The sequence below is a fragment of the Semicossyphus pulcher genome, unplaced genomic scaffold, assembly GCF_022749685.1.
Source record: "Semicossyphus pulcher isolate SPU_LCO1_2020_fin unplaced genomic scaffold, fSemPul1.0.p SCAF_23, whole genome shotgun sequence".
Taxonomy (NCBI): Eukaryota; Metazoa; Chordata; class Actinopteri; order Labriformes; family Labridae; genus Semicossyphus; species Semicossyphus pulcher.
Window position 1 is genome coordinate 15,821,912 of NW_027211697.1, and position 18,258 is coordinate 15,840,169.

Here is an 18,258-nt window from a genome sequence, read left to right on the forward strand (position 1 = left end):
ACTCAGTGTTGTGGAGTCAAGAACATGATATTTAACTGGTAGATTAATGACGTTTTGCTGCAGCCTGCTGGTAGCTCTGCTAAATTCACATTTTCAAATTGATTCAAATAATTAGATTCCTTTTTTTTCTTCTGCGATTTCTGTAGTCAACTACTGAAACTACAAGCAAGGACAGTGTGAGCGTGAGCAACCCTAAAGAGGCGTGTTTCTCTTTGTAGTCAGATGAGACAAAATCCAGGTTTGTCGACATTTAAAGAATAACACTCCTTTAACTTTTGTCCCTGTGAAACGCTCAGATTGACTGTGTTGTTCAGGGCAGGTTTATGTCTCGGGGGTGTGACAGGAAGTTAGATTATCAGCTCACATATTAAAAATACTTGGCTGTAGTTTTATTTTATTTTACTGACGTTTATACATGGCCTGTTGATTAGATCATTTTTTACTGGGTCATTTAAATTACCTAACCAATCAGATGTGTAGATTCACTGCGGTTCAGCTTCTTCTGTGGAGTAACTGGTAGCTTTGGTCTCAGAGTCCCCTGACCAAGTCTCCGTATAAGCTACGCGGCCTTTTCGTTACTTCAGGCTCATTTTAAACATGACTCAGCTTTAATAGTCTGTTCTTTCTTTTCCCAAGAGATACTAATGTCGCTAAATTAATAATATCCACTGATGTGGGCCAGAACTGAATATAGAGTTCAAGCCACATGAAGATATGTAGATTTTATTGTGTGTATCAGTATGTTGCTGTGCTGAACATGTTGTATGCTGCTGATAACAATGTGCCATTTAACACACTATAAAACCCACATAAAGCTCACAGTCAGATATGTTCAGTGTGATACAGATGCAAAGATGCAAACAATTTATTGTTATGACAGTACAAAATCCTCATAAATAACCACTTGTATTAACATTTCAATAGTTTTTTTTATATATTAAAACATTTCAACCATCCTAAAGTTGTTCCCCTTGTTTTATTCTCCAGCTCAAAAACAGATACAGGAAGTCAGTGTGAGATGATGTCAGACGAGGCCTCGCCGTCTGAGGGAGAGTAAATTATGTTTTCTGCTCCATCTAGTGGTGCAATATGTTAATAACAGGTTTAATCAAACTGACGCAACACAGACAGTTATACTTTAATAAAAACACGTGAAGAGTGTCTTTACGTCACACTGAGAACTGTACAGAGCTCACAAATATAAATAAGTGATTTCTCTGTTAAACTAGAAATCTAGAAACGCCTGTTTGTTGCTCCTCTGGTGGCATTCTGATGCTTCTCTCTCTCACACACAGATACACAAAATATTGAGTTTTACAAAGCATAACCAAAAAAATCACCCTTTTAAACCGTAAAAAAGCTCAACAACAGTTACACATAATAGACAGTAACAATCTTCTGGCTTTAAAAACCGTGCTGACCGAAGGCAGACATCACCTTCTCACCTCGTGTGGATCAGACTGACTCAAACAGCTTCATCCTCTCTTGGACTGAAAGGCCTTCTTTTAAACTCTGCGAAGCAAACACACAAATATACAATAAGATGAAATACAAATATAAGAAGTAAAAGAGAGTAAAAGTTTTTAATTTCTACTTAGTATAACAGAAAAGCTTCATGCTGAGGTAGTGGCTTAAAAAGGGTTTTCATCCTACACTTACAGACACAGTACAATTCAGTAATGTCTGCAAATGTTACCTTTGACCTCAGCCCTCTGATCTGACGTGTGAGGGACGATTTCTCTTTCTTCAGAAAAGCAGCTTTATTTGTGTTCACGGCGTCCTCTGAGGAAACAGGAGGATAGAAGGAAGGACACAGAGAGAGAGGATTTAAAGGAATAGTTTATTCTCTTTCTTAACAAGAGTAAGAGGACTGAGCTGGACTGTTTCCAGTTTTTATGTAAAGCTCATCTTATCTTAGGCTTCACATTAGAATAGGAAGCACTTTTCAGTAAAGAAATGAAGACCTGTTAAACACTCGAATATGAATGTGAGTAGAAAACCTCTTTAAGTTATCGTGGAGGTTAAAGTGCACGTAGAGTGTCTCACCGAGGCTCGGAGCTGAAGCGTCTCTGTCTGGAGACAAAGAGGAGAAGTCTTCACAGAGTTTGTTGACATCATGACTGGGTTCATCCGGACTGTTTGTATAGAGCGCCTTCAGCTTGTTCTGGGCGTACAGTTTGTCCTGTTTGTCCACGTTAGAAATCAAAAAATCAAAAGTAAAATAAGACGAAATAAACATCAGGGTTAAAAACACTCAGACTCTAACATAACTCCAGATTAAAGCCAGATTAACAGACACGTCCTGAAAGATGCAGAGAGATCTTTCCACTCTCAACAAGTTAACTTTATGATGACTTTATGAGGCCTCGGATTTTGTAGTTGATGTGACATGTTTGACTGTTTTATTTAATTTGTTTTAGTCCGATTTCATCCACTAAATTTACACAATAGTGAAGTTAGTTTAAAGAGACTTCAGCACCATGCGAGCGACCTTCAGCTCCTCCCTCAGACAGCGAGCTTCCTGTCTGAGAAACTGCATTTCTGCCTCTCTCGCCCTCAGAATCACCTGAAACAAGACGGGATAATAAACGATGTTATTTTACCTTTATGATAAATTAAGTGAGAACTTTTAAGGAGCGTTTCTCATGTGGTACAAAGATAATGTCAAACTTTTCCAGACACTTACCTCCATCTCATAGAAGTCGTTTACTTGAGGGGAAACATGCGGCGGTTTTCCGTTCAGTGAGAAATGTTGCTCAGACATTTCATCTGTTTCTCTCTTAAAGGATGACAGGATACAAAGAGAGAAGACTGAGTGATGCTGAACGTTTATTTTAAATGAATACAAATGAAGAACACAAAAATGTTTCCACCTGCTGGTTCTTGAGCTCCTGGTTTTCTCTTTGGTACTGCATCGATGAATGCCTCTCCTCCTGCAGCTCCGCGTTCAGCTGAGAGTTTTCCAGACATTTCTGAGTGTGCTGAACCGACAACACCTCCAGCTCCTTATGCAACGACTGCAGCTCCTTCCTGCAGGGGAGAGCAGGAGCACTAATGATGGCGAGCAGAGTGATGGAAGAAAAGTTTACTGGTATCAGCCTGGAGAGAAATATTATATTATATATATAGCAAAGGAAAAAATAAAAGTATCTCCCTTGCAGAGGCCTCCTAGTAACTGTTTTGTTGAAAAAAATTGAGACTACAAGAAGCGAAATGTGTGAAATAATGTGAGAGCACAGTTTTTGGTGCTGTTGTTAGTCTTGAGTTATTATAGTCAAACTGCTACATGTCCAGATAAGTTATACATGGTAGTTATAGTTTAGTTCTATGCTTTAAACCATGTCTGTATTTCCCAAATCTCTCTTTGTTTCAGCACCATGGACAGTGCTCCTGCAGATGATTAAAGTGAGTCCTCAGCAGTGTTTCAAAATGAATAAGACAGATGTGGAGTCCTAACGACACTAACATCAGTGTTAATCCCTGATGGACAGAGCAGTGACTTTCCCAGGACAACCCAGAATCCTTTGCATATAAACGTGCATGTACATACAAGTACACATGAATGTATCGCTTTTTTGCAGGACCTTAATGTGGAGCTCCACCAGAGGGAAGGGGAATTAATCTCTGCTTATTTAGGTTGTGTTGTTAATTATATTGTTATCAATAATCTGTTGAATAACATAATCAGAGGGAGACTACACTAATTCTGCTACACACACTGAGTGATTGCATATTGAAGTAAATACAGGAAGTGATGTATTTTCTGTTTAACTTTTAAGAGACGGATGGTTCGTGTTTCTGTCAGGGAAGGTTACATGTTGTGTTTTTCAGATTTGTGTGAATAGGAAAGTAAAAAAAGATCCAACTCTTTACCCTGCAGTTATTCTGAACGCTCTCCACAACATAAACCCGAGATACCAGTTCAGTGACAGAGTAGGATGTATTCAGCCTCCTGTCCGTAGCTTCAGAGGAAGAACAAACTGAAAGGATGAGGAGTCACTCACTCATGCTCCATGTGCAGCTGTGTGATGTCAGCGCTCTCCTTGATGTGCTGAGACTGTCGGCTCTGCTGCAGCTCCTGTTTGTGGGCTCTCCTCATCGCTACGATGGCTGCAAGAGGATGTGACAGCCTGCATGACTGTCTGCTTTTGCTCCCCTGGGGAACTGCAGTTCTGTTCACTTTTCATGACAACTAAAGCTTCTTGTAGTCAAGTCATTTTTATAAAATGTAAATTAAACAACACAGTTTAACCAGTCGGTTATCACATGAATGAGTTTAAACACTGCTACAGAGCACAACGTTCAGTTTGCGGTGACTCTACAGGCCTGATGTGCTTTTGTTGCTTCTTTCTTAGAGACGTTTACCTGCCATCGTGGCCGCCGTCTCCTCCTGCAGCAGCTGCTCCTTCTCCTTCAGAAGAGCTGCCACCTCCTGCTGATGCTGCTGCTGGAGGTCGCCGATCAGCTGTCTGTGCATTTCCTCCAGAGCGGTGAAACTCTCATCACCGGCGGCCTGAATGCAATCAGAGAAAGATTCCTTTATTGATATGTACATGTAGGAAATGATGATGTTAGACGTGTGTGCTAGTTAATGCTTTCATTGATTAATTACATTAATACATATTATTAAACATAAAATAGACATGAATAACATATTTTATACATGAGCAGCAACAAAGACGAGTAACTATGTGATAATGCTACGCTTGTGTGCTTCAATAAATGTTCATGAACTTATAGTTTGTTGATCCTTAGTGTAACAAAAAAAGCTTTAAATAGATGAAATATCTGATAAAAGATCTTCGTTACCTCTGCTTGTGTTTTCCTCTCCATCACAGTCTGGTCTGCAGGAGCCTCTGTGCAGGCTTTGCTCTTCTCTTTGAACACACATGACTTGGAGTAGTAACCGTGCAAGTGTTTCATCTCCTCTTCATGGATGTGCTGCAGCTCTGTTATCTTCTTCTGAAACTCTGCTTCCAGTTTCTTCATCCGCTCCTCGTGGTAATCCTCGATCTCCTGCATGTTTTCCAGGAGCGTCTGGTTCCCGGTCTCTACAGAGATTATCTTCAGCTCAGCCCGCTCGAGCTCTTCCCTTAACACAGTGTTGTCTTCCTGAAGCTGGGATAAGGTCTGATTAAAAGCCTCCTGCTCGTCTGTTAATGTGATAACTTCGTCTTTGCTCACAGCTTTCAGTCTGTCCTTTAACACCTCACTTTGCTGCTCTAAATCCAAGTACAATTTCTCTGACAAATAAATCAGCTTCGCCTGCTCCTGCATCCAATTTATGTCCGCTGCAGAAGCATTTTCCCAGTTATCCTCCGCACTATCTTCTACTGCATCACCATCAGAAGTGTCCTGGCACAGCTGGCGTAAGTATTCAGCTCTTCTCTGCAGCCGGGATATAAGTCTCTCAGAGCAGTCGGGCTCTTTCTCTGCCTCTTCCTTTGGGACATCAGATTCATCCGTTTCACCTGCAGCTTCTTCTAAACCTGCTCCCTCCACCTGCTCCTGCTGCTCGTAAGGAGCCAGCTCAGGGGGGTTGACATCTGCCAGACCGTTCCTCTGATGCTCCTCTTCCTGATTATCTGCTTGAGTCTCATATTGTTGCTGAAGTTTAAAGGCAGTATAAATGAGCTCTGCGTCAGCACAGACTCTACCGATGGCTCTGTCCAAAGGTTCTTTGCTGTTGCATTCTGCTCTCCCAGACGGAGTCCTTCTGTCTGTTTTGAGGGCTATTCTTTGGCAGATGATGCTTCTGTAGCCAGATGCCACATCCCCCTCTTCTTCTCTGGGTACTTGGTGTAGTAGTCCAATGCTGTGTTGACTCTGAAGCACAGACACCATTTTCTCTACAACAAATATTTCCCTCCTTAAACACTTTCCAACACTTTCTGTGTCGCCTTCTGAGGGGGGTGTATTACACAGCTTTCTCTCCGCTCCAGCTGAAGCCTCATCGTTCAGGATCTTGTCTTCTCCTCTGCTGGCGTTTCGGGATTCTCGCAGTTGTTTTTCTGCATCTTTCTCTCCTTGCTGCAGGCAGGCGGCAGCGGTGGCTAGATGCTTCTCAAACTCTGTTAAATTAATGGGAGTGGCTTGAATCCTGTCTCTACAGACTCGAATGATGTTCAGGGCAACCTGAAACCTTCCCACCAGCATCCTGCAGCGGTTCTCTGTCTCCTGGGCGAAGCGCTGGCTCTGCTTGGCCTGACTGTGCAGCAGCAGGCTGAGGTGCTGAGCGGTGGCTCTGCTGCGGGTCAGCTGGGAGCAGAGGTGGGGGTCCTGACAGCCGGTGTGACCCTGGTGCTCCTCCAGTCTCTGCATGATGTCCCTCAGCTTCTCCTCTGTTACAAAAAGCTTGGTCTCAAGTGTCTGGATCACAGACATGAACTTTTCTGGGTCGTCTCCTGCTGTCACATCACAATGGTGTGAGTCGACTGTGTGAGAACGGCTCCTTGCTTGTCCAACGGCATCTGCGCTGCTGGACAGCTGGCCACTGTCTGCTGTCTCTGACCTGAGAGGATCTGTAGTCTGTTGTGGAGCCGTCTCTGAGGATTCATCCTTCTGCGGAGACGAGGTGCAGGAACAAACCTTCATGTTGTCACTCAGCTTCAGCTCCGTCTCCTCCAGGCTGTTTCCTAAAACCTCCATCTTCAGCAGAACTTCCGTCAGCTCCTGCTCCTTCCTGTCCAGCAGCCTCTCGTAGCCCTCTCGTATCTCCTGTGTGTCTGCCTCCTTTTGCTGCACCCTCCCTACAGCCACCTGCAGCTCCTCACAGACTCTTTCATACGAGTGCTCCAGATTGTAGTAGAGTGTCTCGTCTGTTTTCAGGCGGCTCTGCAGCCGGCTCACCTCCTCGTCTGCCTCAGATAACTGACTCTGCAGCTCCTCACAGCGATGGTCGAGCTGCTCTCTTTCCTCCTGAAGTTTCTGCACAGCAAACACTGTGCACGCCAGCTCCTCTTGAAGCTGCTGTTGAGCCCTCTCTATCTCCCTGGTCCAGGTCTGAGTCTTACTCAGGCTCCCCACCTGCTCCTCAGCCTGGTCCAGTCTCTCCTGGAGGTCCTGAGAGTGTTGCTCTGCCTGTGCCAGGCAGGCAGCTAAGCTCCTCCGCTCTCTGTCCTGACTCGCTTGGAGGAGCAGGAGGTGGTTCTGCAGACGAGCCTCTTTCTGAGTCTGAGCTTCCTCGTTAGCGTGAAGTTGAGTTCTCAGCTCTTGCAGATGTGTCTTCAACCGGTCGGCCTCCTGCTGGAGACTCTGGTAACCCTGCACCTCCTGCTGCAGCTGTGTGAAGCGCTCCTCAGCCTCCCTCCTCTGCTCCTCACCCTCCCTCCTCTGCTCCTCAGTGACAGTCAGCGTGGATTTCAGGGAGGCGATGCAGTGTTCCCACTCCGTCCGCTGCTCCTGAAACTGCCGTCGATCTTGCTCTAGATGAGCCTGCGCGAGTGCTGTGGCATCGCCTGTGACCAGTAACTGTGCCTGTTGAGCCAGAAGGTCGACTCTTCGCCGCAGTTCAGCTTCTCTGGCCTCCTCATGACTCGTCTTCAGAGCCTCCAGCTCAGAGCGGAGGTCATGGTTCATCTTCTGCAGTCGCTGTAGAGTCAAAGCTTGTTCGGGCCTCACTGAATGATCATTGATCTACAAGACAACAGGAAACTCTAATCAGGATCAATTATAGTTATACTGCAGCTCGTACGACTGTGGGCGACACCAGTGCTTCTAAAAAGGTGAATCTGTTTGTGTGTCGTACCTGTGGAGGTGAATGACTCTCTGTCTGTTGTCGCAGCTCGTCCTGCAGTTTCCTGTTTAACTGCTGCAGTCGAGACAGTTCTCTCTGCGTTTGCTCCAGCTGTGCAGAAACACAAACGGTCACCGTAAACATTTACGTTTAGTGTGTTACTCGCTGTGTCGTATTTTTTGACTTCTTCTTAGTTTGGTTTGAAAGTAAAAGCGGAACAGCGTGAACATGACCTCACCTCTTTGACAAGTTGCCCAGTTTGCAGCTCCTTTGTTGACACCTGTTGCTCGTCATTATCCTCCTTCAGGTCACTCTGCACGTTTGAACGTTCATCCAGACACTCATCATGTGACAGCATCGCCTCACCTGCTGCACAGGTCATACACAGAAATACTTTTAGTTCAGTGGCAGATATTCTTTTATTAATTAACTTTTATTTAGATATTTCATAAACTATTTTTCTTCTTTGTGTCAGTTTGTCCACTGACTCACCTGTCTGTGTGTCTGTAACAAGAGGACAGGAAGCTCCTTCACCATCCTCCATCTGCTGTGAAGGCCCGATGGGAGACAGGGCGGAGGAGGCGGAGGGGGAGACGGGGGAGAATGGATGAGAGGAGGAGATCGTGGATGATGTAGAGCTCTGATCAGCCGGACTCTGCTGGTTGAGCTCCTGTTCTTTCTGCTGTCGTTGTGTGTCCTCTGCACAGTCCTCTGAACAGCTGTTTGTGTGTTCAGCGTTCTCCAGACGCTCAGACGGAGGTGAGGCTGGCTGCTGCTCTGGGAGGGAGCTGTGAGGAACACGAGAGGAACTTAAAGACGGTACACGATGGGTCATTGTTAAAGATGCTAAAATACTGGAGCTTGTAACGAGTTAAGGTCCTTCAGACAGAAGTTGTATGTTGCTTTATTGCAAGTCGTCAGAGTCTAAAGTTACATGACAAACAGATGTGATTTATTTTAAAGGATCTTACAGCCTAAAATTTGTACTGTTCCTGTATATTTAAAACCTGTACATAAGATATTTAAAATATATAAAGCACTTTAAGTAATATGATAAAATTCTACCTGGTGACGTCAGGTGTCGGACTGGGCCTCACATTCTTCAACACGGCTTGGACCAAGTTGCGTCTCATCCCGGAGGTCATCGCACAGAGCGTGTGCACTCCATCTCTGCTCTGTGCAAAGACAGGTATTATTATTCAGTTATGTTATTATTAATTATACACCTTCGGGTGAAAGATGCTGCTTTCCTGATGTATTTATGGTCATTGCCATAAAGCCACAGTTTACTGTTAGATTACCTTGATTAGACTGAACATTGAGTAATATCAAAGGACCCTGCGACCCCGTCTGGACCGTTCTTATCACAACAAGTTTCAGAAAAACTTGTTCATGCGTTTATGTCAAATACACTTGACTAATGAAATGGTCACTGGTTCTCCAAAACAATCTATTGATTAACTAGAATAACTCAGAACTGTGCTGCCCGGCAACAAGGAGACTCTGCAACCTGCTGCCTCTCAGAGTCTTTTAGGATTCATTTTAAAGTTGTGTAACTTCTGTATCCGTGCAAAGCAGCAAAGCCAGTTTGAATGTAACTCAACAGTATTCATCCACACCAGGGCCACAACAAACAGTCTGTTCAGACTGAGACAACACCAGCAGCAAACATCCAAATCAGCACAATCAAAAGTAAGGTGCTGCTCCCTTCAGCAGCTTCAGCCTTCAGACGTGTGAATAAGCATTTCAAGTCAAACTCACCTGTTTCTTGACTTTGTCGCAGTGATGATGACGCTCAGTGTCGGACACCAGAGAAGAAGAAGACTCTGTCTGCTCAGAGGAGCTGCATGTTTTCATTGTCTCAGCATCGTCACCGTGACTCTGCTCTCTGTTCATGAAAACATGATGCAACAGATGAACAAGACTGGTTATCGCTCACTGCAGACCAGTAAGAATAATCATTGATATGAAATATAGCACAATGACGTGACTCTTTAAAACTTTAAAACAACAACAAACCTGATTTGCTCTTCAGAATTCACTTCTTTCTGTTCTGTTTGTTCCCTTATAACTTGTGAAGTTTGAGCTGTGCGGTCAGAATCTGTGTCAGAGACATCAGCAGAGGAACAACAGCTGCATATACAAATATTTCAGATGCTTTTTTGGGATTCTTAAATTCTTCAGACAAATACAAACAATAACAGTGAAAATTTGCCACAAAATGTAGTATTTTTAGAGAAATATAGCCGTGATACCTGACACATGTTTGAACATGAGTGAATTTACCGGCTTTGGTGGGTCTTTGGTCGAGTCTGCTGAGAGAGCGGCTGCTTCTGATGAACGGAGCGGCGGTGAGAGAGGGCGTGTGGAGGGACGAGAAGCTGCGGCTGCTGCAGAGGCGGAGAGAAGGTCTGGATGGACGAGATGCTGCTCTGGTGCCCTGCTGGCCAACGAGGCCCTGCTGGCCGAGGCCGCCTCTTTTCAAACTGCCTCCAGCTCTGCTTCCACTAACAGCCGAGTCCCCTCCTCTGCTGCTGAGGCTGTTACTCCTTCCAAAGCTCACCGTGGTTTTCTGCGTACTTTTACCTCCACTGGATGCAGGTCCTGCTGATGCTGCTGGTTCCTTTGGGAGAGAGGAAAGCAGAGAGAGAGAGAGAGAGAGAGAGAGCAGAGGCTAAACTGTGATTATCTGAGAGTATAAATCACAAAAAGACAGGCGTGTGTGGTTTCCAGGTTTGAGGATGATAACGTTTAAATGTCACATCGCACCTCCTGCTAACTTCGGACTCTTTGACACATGCAATCCGATCACCGCTGGAGAAAACCTTTTAATCCTCACAAGAGCTCTTAATTTGCTTAAGTACCATCTGACCTGCTCTGTGGCTGTGGACACACACACACACACACACACACACACACACACACACACACACACACACATTAAACTTAATCACACTTGAGCATTGGAAAGCCATCACACATACTGTGCGGTCTATTCCAGGCTCAGTAGATGCAACCTCAACAACTGCAGAGGCGATCAATCTGAGGCCCTCGGGACAGAGAATCAATGAGAGGAGGCCGAGAGGCCTGACGGAGCGACTTGTGCTGGTTGTAACTCCTCAGACTTTAATGGACACATCAATCAGAGCAGAATGCTCCTCCAGATAAAACATGCACACACTCTGAGGAAATCAGAGTCAGTGAAAGAGTTTATGTTATGAATAAGAGCTGATGAGTTTCAGACACTTTTTGAGGATCTCGTTTAATTGATCCAGTAATTGGTGTTACATTGAATCGAATAATAATTCAGTTAAAGTTTGTATTTCAAAAGTTTATCATTAAAGAGAAACTCAAATCTGGATGGATTTAATAATACAGACTTTTTAAACTCTGCTGCGTGTCTTTTTATTTTCACTTGATTTAATGCGTCATTTTTAAGTTAGTTATTATAAGTAGGTTGATTTTATTGACCTTTATGTTTTGCATTCTATGTATTTTATTTGGACCATATTATTGTGGCACTCTGTCCTTGTTTATTAAATGTCCTTCTGTCTGTTTCATGCACATTTCCTTATTGTTCAGCACTTAGAGTGTTTCCTCATGACACTCAATGTGTATGTAACAAGTTACTTTTCAAGGGGCACATATTAGCCACTCACACAGAACATAATTGTTAAGGTCATAACCATCATCATGTCCCTCACCTTCCCTCCGGTCTTCTGTGCAGGTTTGTTGCTCGTGGAGTTCACCAGGGTCTCGTGCCACCTGCAACAAAAGATTCGGACGGTTACGTCATCCTCACTTTCAGAAAACATTTAGTGATGTTTCATTATTTTATTTGACTTTATTCAGAGATCTGTTCATGTGCCAATCATTTAACCATATAAACCATTTATTTTAGGCAGGTGATAAATGCACTCTTGTTACTGTAGCTGTGATACTGACATAATAATATAAGTCCAGTTCCATAAAGCAGCATTCTGCTTTATGCTGCAGGGTGTTACAGACAACAGAAACGTGGCTAAATTCTTAAATACAAACACATAGTCAAATAACTGCTGTAACAATTTGTCTTTTTATTTATTTAGCTGCTGAAGGAGAAGCTGTGATTAACTCAGAGGGCATCGAGGGGCATTTTATATGTAGAAAATAGGCACCAAGAGGAAACATTAACATGATTTGGCCGCTATGTGAGTAATGTAGAGGCTTAAAAATGTTTTAATCTATAACACGTCTATCTCCCTCAAATCGTGAAAGAACTTACTGCAGGTAAACGGATGTAGAATCACAGGATAACAGGTGAATAACACTTAAGCAATCCTTAAACTTCTGTCCATAAAGAATTGATCGATGCCGCACTTTTACAAAAATGTATGATCACAGAAATCTCTTTCAGTTTATATTCAAACGAATCAATCTCATTTTATAAACAGGAACAAACAAGCAATGACTGATAATAAGGAATCTTTATGTGATAGAGGGAACGAAGATCGTGTTGACTCACCTTTTGCTTTTGGACATCATTTTAGCAGAACAATGAAAAAAGCCTGAATCAGACTATGAAGATAAAAGTGAAAACTTCTGTCTAATATTATTTTCCATCTGTAGAAAAACATGCACTCCCGTCACTCCCGCAAAAACCAGAGAGAAGAAATCACAACCAGGTCTGCACAACAGTGTGAGAAAGAAACACACACATACACGCATGCACATATACACATATACACACATAATCCCAAACTGCATAGGAGTTTTGCAGGATTAGGCCACGGGCTTAACAGGATTACTCTACTGTAATTTTAGTGAACTTGACGTACCTGCAAACAATGTCCAGGAACACAGCGAGCGCCCATCAAGTTCATATCAACACACAGTTTTTGTTTTACACGAGCACAATCCTCAAGAATAGAGTGAAACACAAGAACTCTGTCAGATCAAACTGAGGAGGATTTGGCTGCTGACTGTGCTGAGGACACACAGACACACCTGTCACCGTGATCTGTGACCTTACCTGACATTTCAAATCAATGAGAGTGAGACAAGAGCTAAATGCCTCACCTGATGAGCCATTTCTTTAATGGTGTGTGTAAAGCAGTATACTTAGATGGAAAATGAGTAGTATATCAAAAGACAAAATATAATATTATAATATTTAAATCATTCATAGTTCACAGAAAGAATGACTCTTAGAAATGAAGTGATCAGATACAATATAGATATAGATAGAAAAAATACTCTATTTTTGTGTAAGAGACTATAAGGGGAAAAAATTATGTTCTGAAGCTAAAAAAGTTTTATTTCTAGTGGTGAAAACTACATGTTCAGCTCAGGGTCTGCCCTGAGGCAATTTAGAAAAGGAATAAAAATAGAAATGGACATACAGGTACACACACACGTTCAACTGTTATATATAGTTGTGGAAAAAAGAATACAGTATAAATTGTAGGCCTATAGTCTAAAGAGTATATAAATCAACATGCACAGATGCCAAAATATAATGTCAAACTGTTTCGGTAAATTGGGAAGGTCGGACACCTTCAGCCTTCAGATGAGATCTCAATAACTGTAAACATTTTACAAACTACAAAAAACAGCTTTCCTTTAATAGTAAGATAAACTGGTATTCTTTATTTCAGCAACCTGACATATATACAACATTTATTAATTAATGTAATTTTGCTCAAAACTCAAAACATTAATACGCGGGTAAAAAACAGTAAACTAGTCTTTGACGTCATAAATGCGCACTTTCCCAGGGTTCTTGAATGCAGCACGTGAATCACTGGCGGTCGGTCTCAAAGTTCGGTTGATTCAACTTTTTTATCTAAACTACATTATAGTTAAATGTAGTTATCTTGATCTGTACATATTTATACATATCCCCACACATCTTTTTGCATTTTTTAGGTCATGAGAAAAATAGTTGGAAATAATTTAAAAACCAAACAAAGGAGGGCTTAGTATTTCCCCATTTGCTACAATGAATTTGATATGCACCCATAAACATGGTCGTATTAATCATATTAATCATGCTAGATAAAATAGGTGAATTTAAATTATCCATATAGAAAATACTAGAAATATTAAAAATGTGAATAGAATTTACCTTAAGTGAAATCCCTTTCTTGGAAACTTGGCATGGTAAGAAAAAAACGTGTTATAACGTGTACATTTTTATCTCTACTTCTATCTGCACCGTCTCCTCTCTGACAACACCCGCGCTGATTGGCTGGGCGTCACGTGACCTCACAGCTGATTTCGCTGGATGGAGTGTTTTGTTCATCATTTCATGTAGCCATTTCTGGTTAGCGTCGCTGTAGAGTCGCACAGCAATCATCATTTAATATGGCCCAGGCAGCTCAGGCAGCTCAGGCTAATGCTTTCGACGCTAACAGCTCTCAGATTCAGGTGGAGCACGACCGGAAGCGCAGGCAGTTTGTCATCAGACTAAACGGTAAGTTCAACATGTAAACATTAGCATGCTAGCAGGCTACGGCTAGCTCAGTGGTTGCTGTAGCTTTCCTGGCTGCTAACATCGTCGTCCTGTCCTTACTGATAAATCCAGCTGCCATTTCTGTCACAGAGGCGTTGTTAGTGACATGTAACGGAAATGTCACGACTTTATTCAGTTTTTATTCCGTGTCAGGTTCTAAACAGGCCACAGAGTCTCTACCTGTAACTTCACCAGCTTGTTGTTTTTGCCTACTCTCCTAAAAACAAATATCCAACCTTCAAGTCACAGGAGACACTTTCAGATACATGACTAAAAACACTTATTTTCTTTTAAGTAAAGCTCCGTCCAACCTCTCCTAAACTTTTAAAGTTTAGCTTAAAGCAGCAATCAAATCCCTTCATGAAACCGCCACAGTATTTAAATGTATTACTACTTTAATATTTGTTTACATGTATTTTATTACTACTTTAATATTTACTATCTAAGAATGGAGGTGTTCCTGTGCATTTCAGCTGTGTGTGTGTGTGTGTGTGTGTGTGTGTGTGTGTGTGTGTGTGTGTGTTTACAGCGCAAAGGTGGAAGCCATTCTTCCCTGCACAAAGATCTTTATCTGTCCCTCTCCACCCAACTCCCCTACTACATTTTTTCTGAACAAAACTCGTCAATGTGTTAAATCACTCACGCCTTGTCCTATTGAGCAGCCAAGTTGCAGAATTATAACTAATGACTGCAAGCTGCTTATGCAACCTGATCAATATTATAGCCCTTATTTTGGGGGCCAGATTAAAAACAGTGCAAAGATAAGCTAGGAATTAAAAAAAAACAAGAGAAGTAGGATGTTGTTTCTGTTTCATTCAGTTTAACTTTTCGCCTCTGCCTGAACAGCCTGGTTCAAAACTTTTTCTTTCACTGTGTAAAGATGATCTAGCTTGCATGTATGTGGAAGATGTTTTTTTATCTTATTATGAATGTGGTGTTTCCGGTTTGCCCTTTGACAATCACGTGTAAGTGTTTGCAGCATCCCCTAGCAAGGTGGTGTCAACTCAGTAAGCTGTAGGAAACGGCTTTAGGTGGAGACAAACTTCACAAAAAGCTGTGACTTCTTTCTGTCCTCAGGGTCTCATGATCGAGCTGTGCTTCTCTATGAATATGTCGGGAAAAAGACAGTCGACCTGCAACACACTGAAGTTCCAGATGCTTACAGAGGGAGGGGAATAGCCAAGCACCTGGCCAAGGTAATCACAATTTTTAAGTGTGTGTTATACATGGGAAGGGCTGATCAGCTATAGGGCATAGTAATCTTTATTTGGAAACCTTGTGACAGTAACTCATGTAGATGACTTCACCACCAACATCTGACAAGCAAAACAAACGAGCTTCACATAGTTGAGTTTTGAAGTTGATATCATGTTGATGCCTGAAGTGTCCATGTTAAATTCTATCTGATTAAACTTGTAAAAACAATTTCAATGTGATTCTTTGCTCCTGTGATGGCAGGCAGCCATGGATTTTGTGGTGGAAGAGGATCTGAAAGCCCACTTGACCTGCTGGTACATTCAGAAATACGTCAAGGAGAATCCTCAGCCTCAGTACTTTGAACACATTTATCAATGACCCGGCATCGCTCAGACCGAGGAGAAGGAGGAAGAGACTCTCTGAAGATTCATACTGTGCTGCAGCATGCTTTGGAGTTACAGGCTGATATACACAAAGGACCTTCTAGGCATTGTTTAATGTGACATTGAGCTACTCCAGAGACAAGTAAACTCACGGAAAAGGCGTCCGTGAGCTGAGCGTTGGGTCACGGGTGAGTTATGTCTATAACCAGAAACAGGAAGTGGATCAGCTGGTGATTTGTAATAAACATGAGCAAAAAAACTAACCAAAGCTGACGGCCGTTCCCTCAGACTGAAACCCTCCCATCACTGACTGGAAGCGCAGGGTTGGGCATGCAATGACACCAGGCCTGAGTCAAATCTTAAGTTGCAAACTGTCCTCCTGTCAACTTACTGGTTTTGAGCAGCGCTCCAAGATGGCCGCCCCAGGTGTCTAGATGGAAGCAAAGATGGCTTCAATGATGCTCTTACTGTGATGATGTTTTACTTACTTATTTTTTTCAATTAGCTCCCCCCTCGTTTAATTTAGTAGAAAGGAAATGCGAAACTTATCTATAAAACATCAAGTTACTGACAAGGGTGTTTTTTTCTCGGTAATTGCAAAGAGGTAAAGGCATTAATTTGGTAGGTTTTGGTTTAAGTTTTAAAAATCTATTTTCAGAAACTCAGAATTTCCACTCCTGTTCTTCCTAGAAAAATAAATTTACTGTCCATTTGAGGTGCAGGGACTTGTTAACCAAAGAACACAAACTGAGGAAGTCTGAACACAAAGCAAAGTCCTTATTCTCTCCATTGTATGTGTAGAATGTTACAGAAAGGCGAGATAAAGTGGGTCAGAAGCTTGTCACTGTGGTACAACTCCTTGGATATGAATATCTCTGCTCAAACCAGCATTTCAAAAACAGCACTGTTTTATTCAGGGCATTTAAAGTCTGTGGTGTCCATTTGTTCAATCATTCAGGAACGTGATGCCGGATGGTCGGGGCTTACACACTTGTGTGATAAAGGTCATCATGGAGAAAATCTTTACTGACAAATAAGTTTACTGTGGTCTCCCTTTTCTGGCTCTTCAGGGGCTTTTGCTGTTGACAATCTAAAATGTTGAGGAGAAAAGTCCCTCAGGTTACTCAACACACTTCAAGGTTACTGCAGGAAACTACTTTCCCTCCGTGGAACTCTTCTTTAGGTGACACACCTATTCCTATTTCTGTGTTTATGTTCATATTTGTGTTTCCTTGAGAGAACGTTTTGAGCTGGTGGCTCAACCAAATGCGTCAAAATGCGTCACCAATCCTCGTTATATTGTTATGTGCTTAAGACTTTTCTTTTCCATTCTTGTTGTCTATCAATAAATAAATCAAATTTTCACCACATTTTCTTTGAATTTTGTATTTAGTTGCACTTCTTTAAATCCAGTTGTTAGTTCTATATGCAGCAACACTCCCTCAACACTTTTGCTGAGCTGTTTTTTACAACAGGGAAGAATAGGAAAGTAGAAAAGTGTGTTGTTCCTGTAATAATACAATGTTCAGATTGAAATGTCAAATGAGTGAATTCTGTTTTTAGCAGTTACATACGGACCACTTTCCTGCTGTGCATCTGAAGACACTTTACCTCACAAAAACACATTTTATGTGAGCAGGGTGTTATGATTACTACATGTACAACAAGTCAGAGAGATGCCTATTACTTAAACTATAATGTATAACTTTAAATACACCATCTCTGTAATAAACACTGCAACAAAAAGCTTCAACACAACGAAAGAAGAGTTTTCCATTTTTGCACACTTCGATTTAGCGCCACCTGGTGACAGTATTGAGAATTACATTGTAATTCACTGCACTGGATAGCAGAAAGAATTCAGTGTCATTTTAATTTAGCACACTGATATTTTTATACATGGATGGTTTTTTATATAAATGCACACTGTTCAGTCTCATGATACTGTACCATATTGGGTAAAAATCAAGCTGGGGTTACATTTTAAACTGATTTAAATGGATTCATGCATATGTTTGTAAAGCCCTTAATCAGATTGTTTTGGTGTAACCTTGTACTGAAGGGTTGAGTTGTCCACAGCTTTATGTGTCCGTCATTACTCTCCTAGAAACCTTTAATTTATGTGATAATTTAGCAATGATTTCCCCAGGGACTAGCACCAAAAAACTAAATGTTCTTGTCAACATGAGAAAAGGGTTCTTCTCATGGTGTTGTAGTGGTAAGGTGTGGTGTGGTAAAAGGATTGTTATAATTTATATATAAGAGATCATGAAGGGTCAATCGGCTCGAGCAATCATCAAGACATCATTCAAAACTGCTCAAAAGATGTCATTGTCCATACAGGCTATTTATATATTGGATTGATTTGCATTGTTACGCCATGCATTCGTCATTTATCTCCCTGAATAATACAAAAAAATGTTACAACTGTTGTTACAGACAGCGTTTGG

General features: G+C 42.0%; 2 protein-coding genes across 2 annotated transcripts; one reads left to right on the forward strand and one right to left on the reverse strand.

Moving 5' to 3' along the window:
- Window positions 1-1,246: 1,246 nt before the first annotated feature.
- Window positions 1,247-12,259, reverse strand: LOC138602600 (trichohyalin). The gene is made up of 17 exons (XM_069674084.1): window positions 12,240-12,259; window positions 11,440-11,500; window positions 9,991-10,358; window positions 9,497-9,623; window positions 8,801-8,910; window positions 8,190-8,523; window positions 7,974-8,096; window positions 7,748-7,846; window positions 4,771-7,635; window positions 4,366-4,513; window positions 4,005-4,110; window positions 2,874-3,030; window positions 2,687-2,779; window positions 2,480-2,566; window positions 2,047-2,182; window positions 1,697-1,782; window positions 1,247-1,512 (listed from the first exon to the last, which is right to left on the reverse strand). Exons 1-17 carry the CDS (start codon window positions 12,257-12,259, stop codon window positions 1,456-1,458), a joined length of 4,977 nt encoding a protein of 1,658 aa, XP_069530185.1. The 3' UTR covers window positions 1,247-1,455.
- A 1,791-nt stretch (window positions 12,260-14,050) lies between these two features.
- natd1 (protein NATD1) lies at window positions 14,051-17,173 on the forward strand. Its single transcript, XM_069674629.1, has 3 exons — window positions 14,051-14,189; window positions 15,306-15,424; window positions 15,687-17,173. Exons 1-3 carry the CDS (start codon window positions 14,081-14,083, stop codon window positions 15,801-15,803), a joined length of 345 nt encoding a protein of 114 aa, XP_069530730.1. The 5' UTR covers window positions 14,051-14,080; the 3' UTR covers window positions 15,804-17,173.
- Window positions 17,174-18,258: the final 1,085 nt, after the last annotated feature.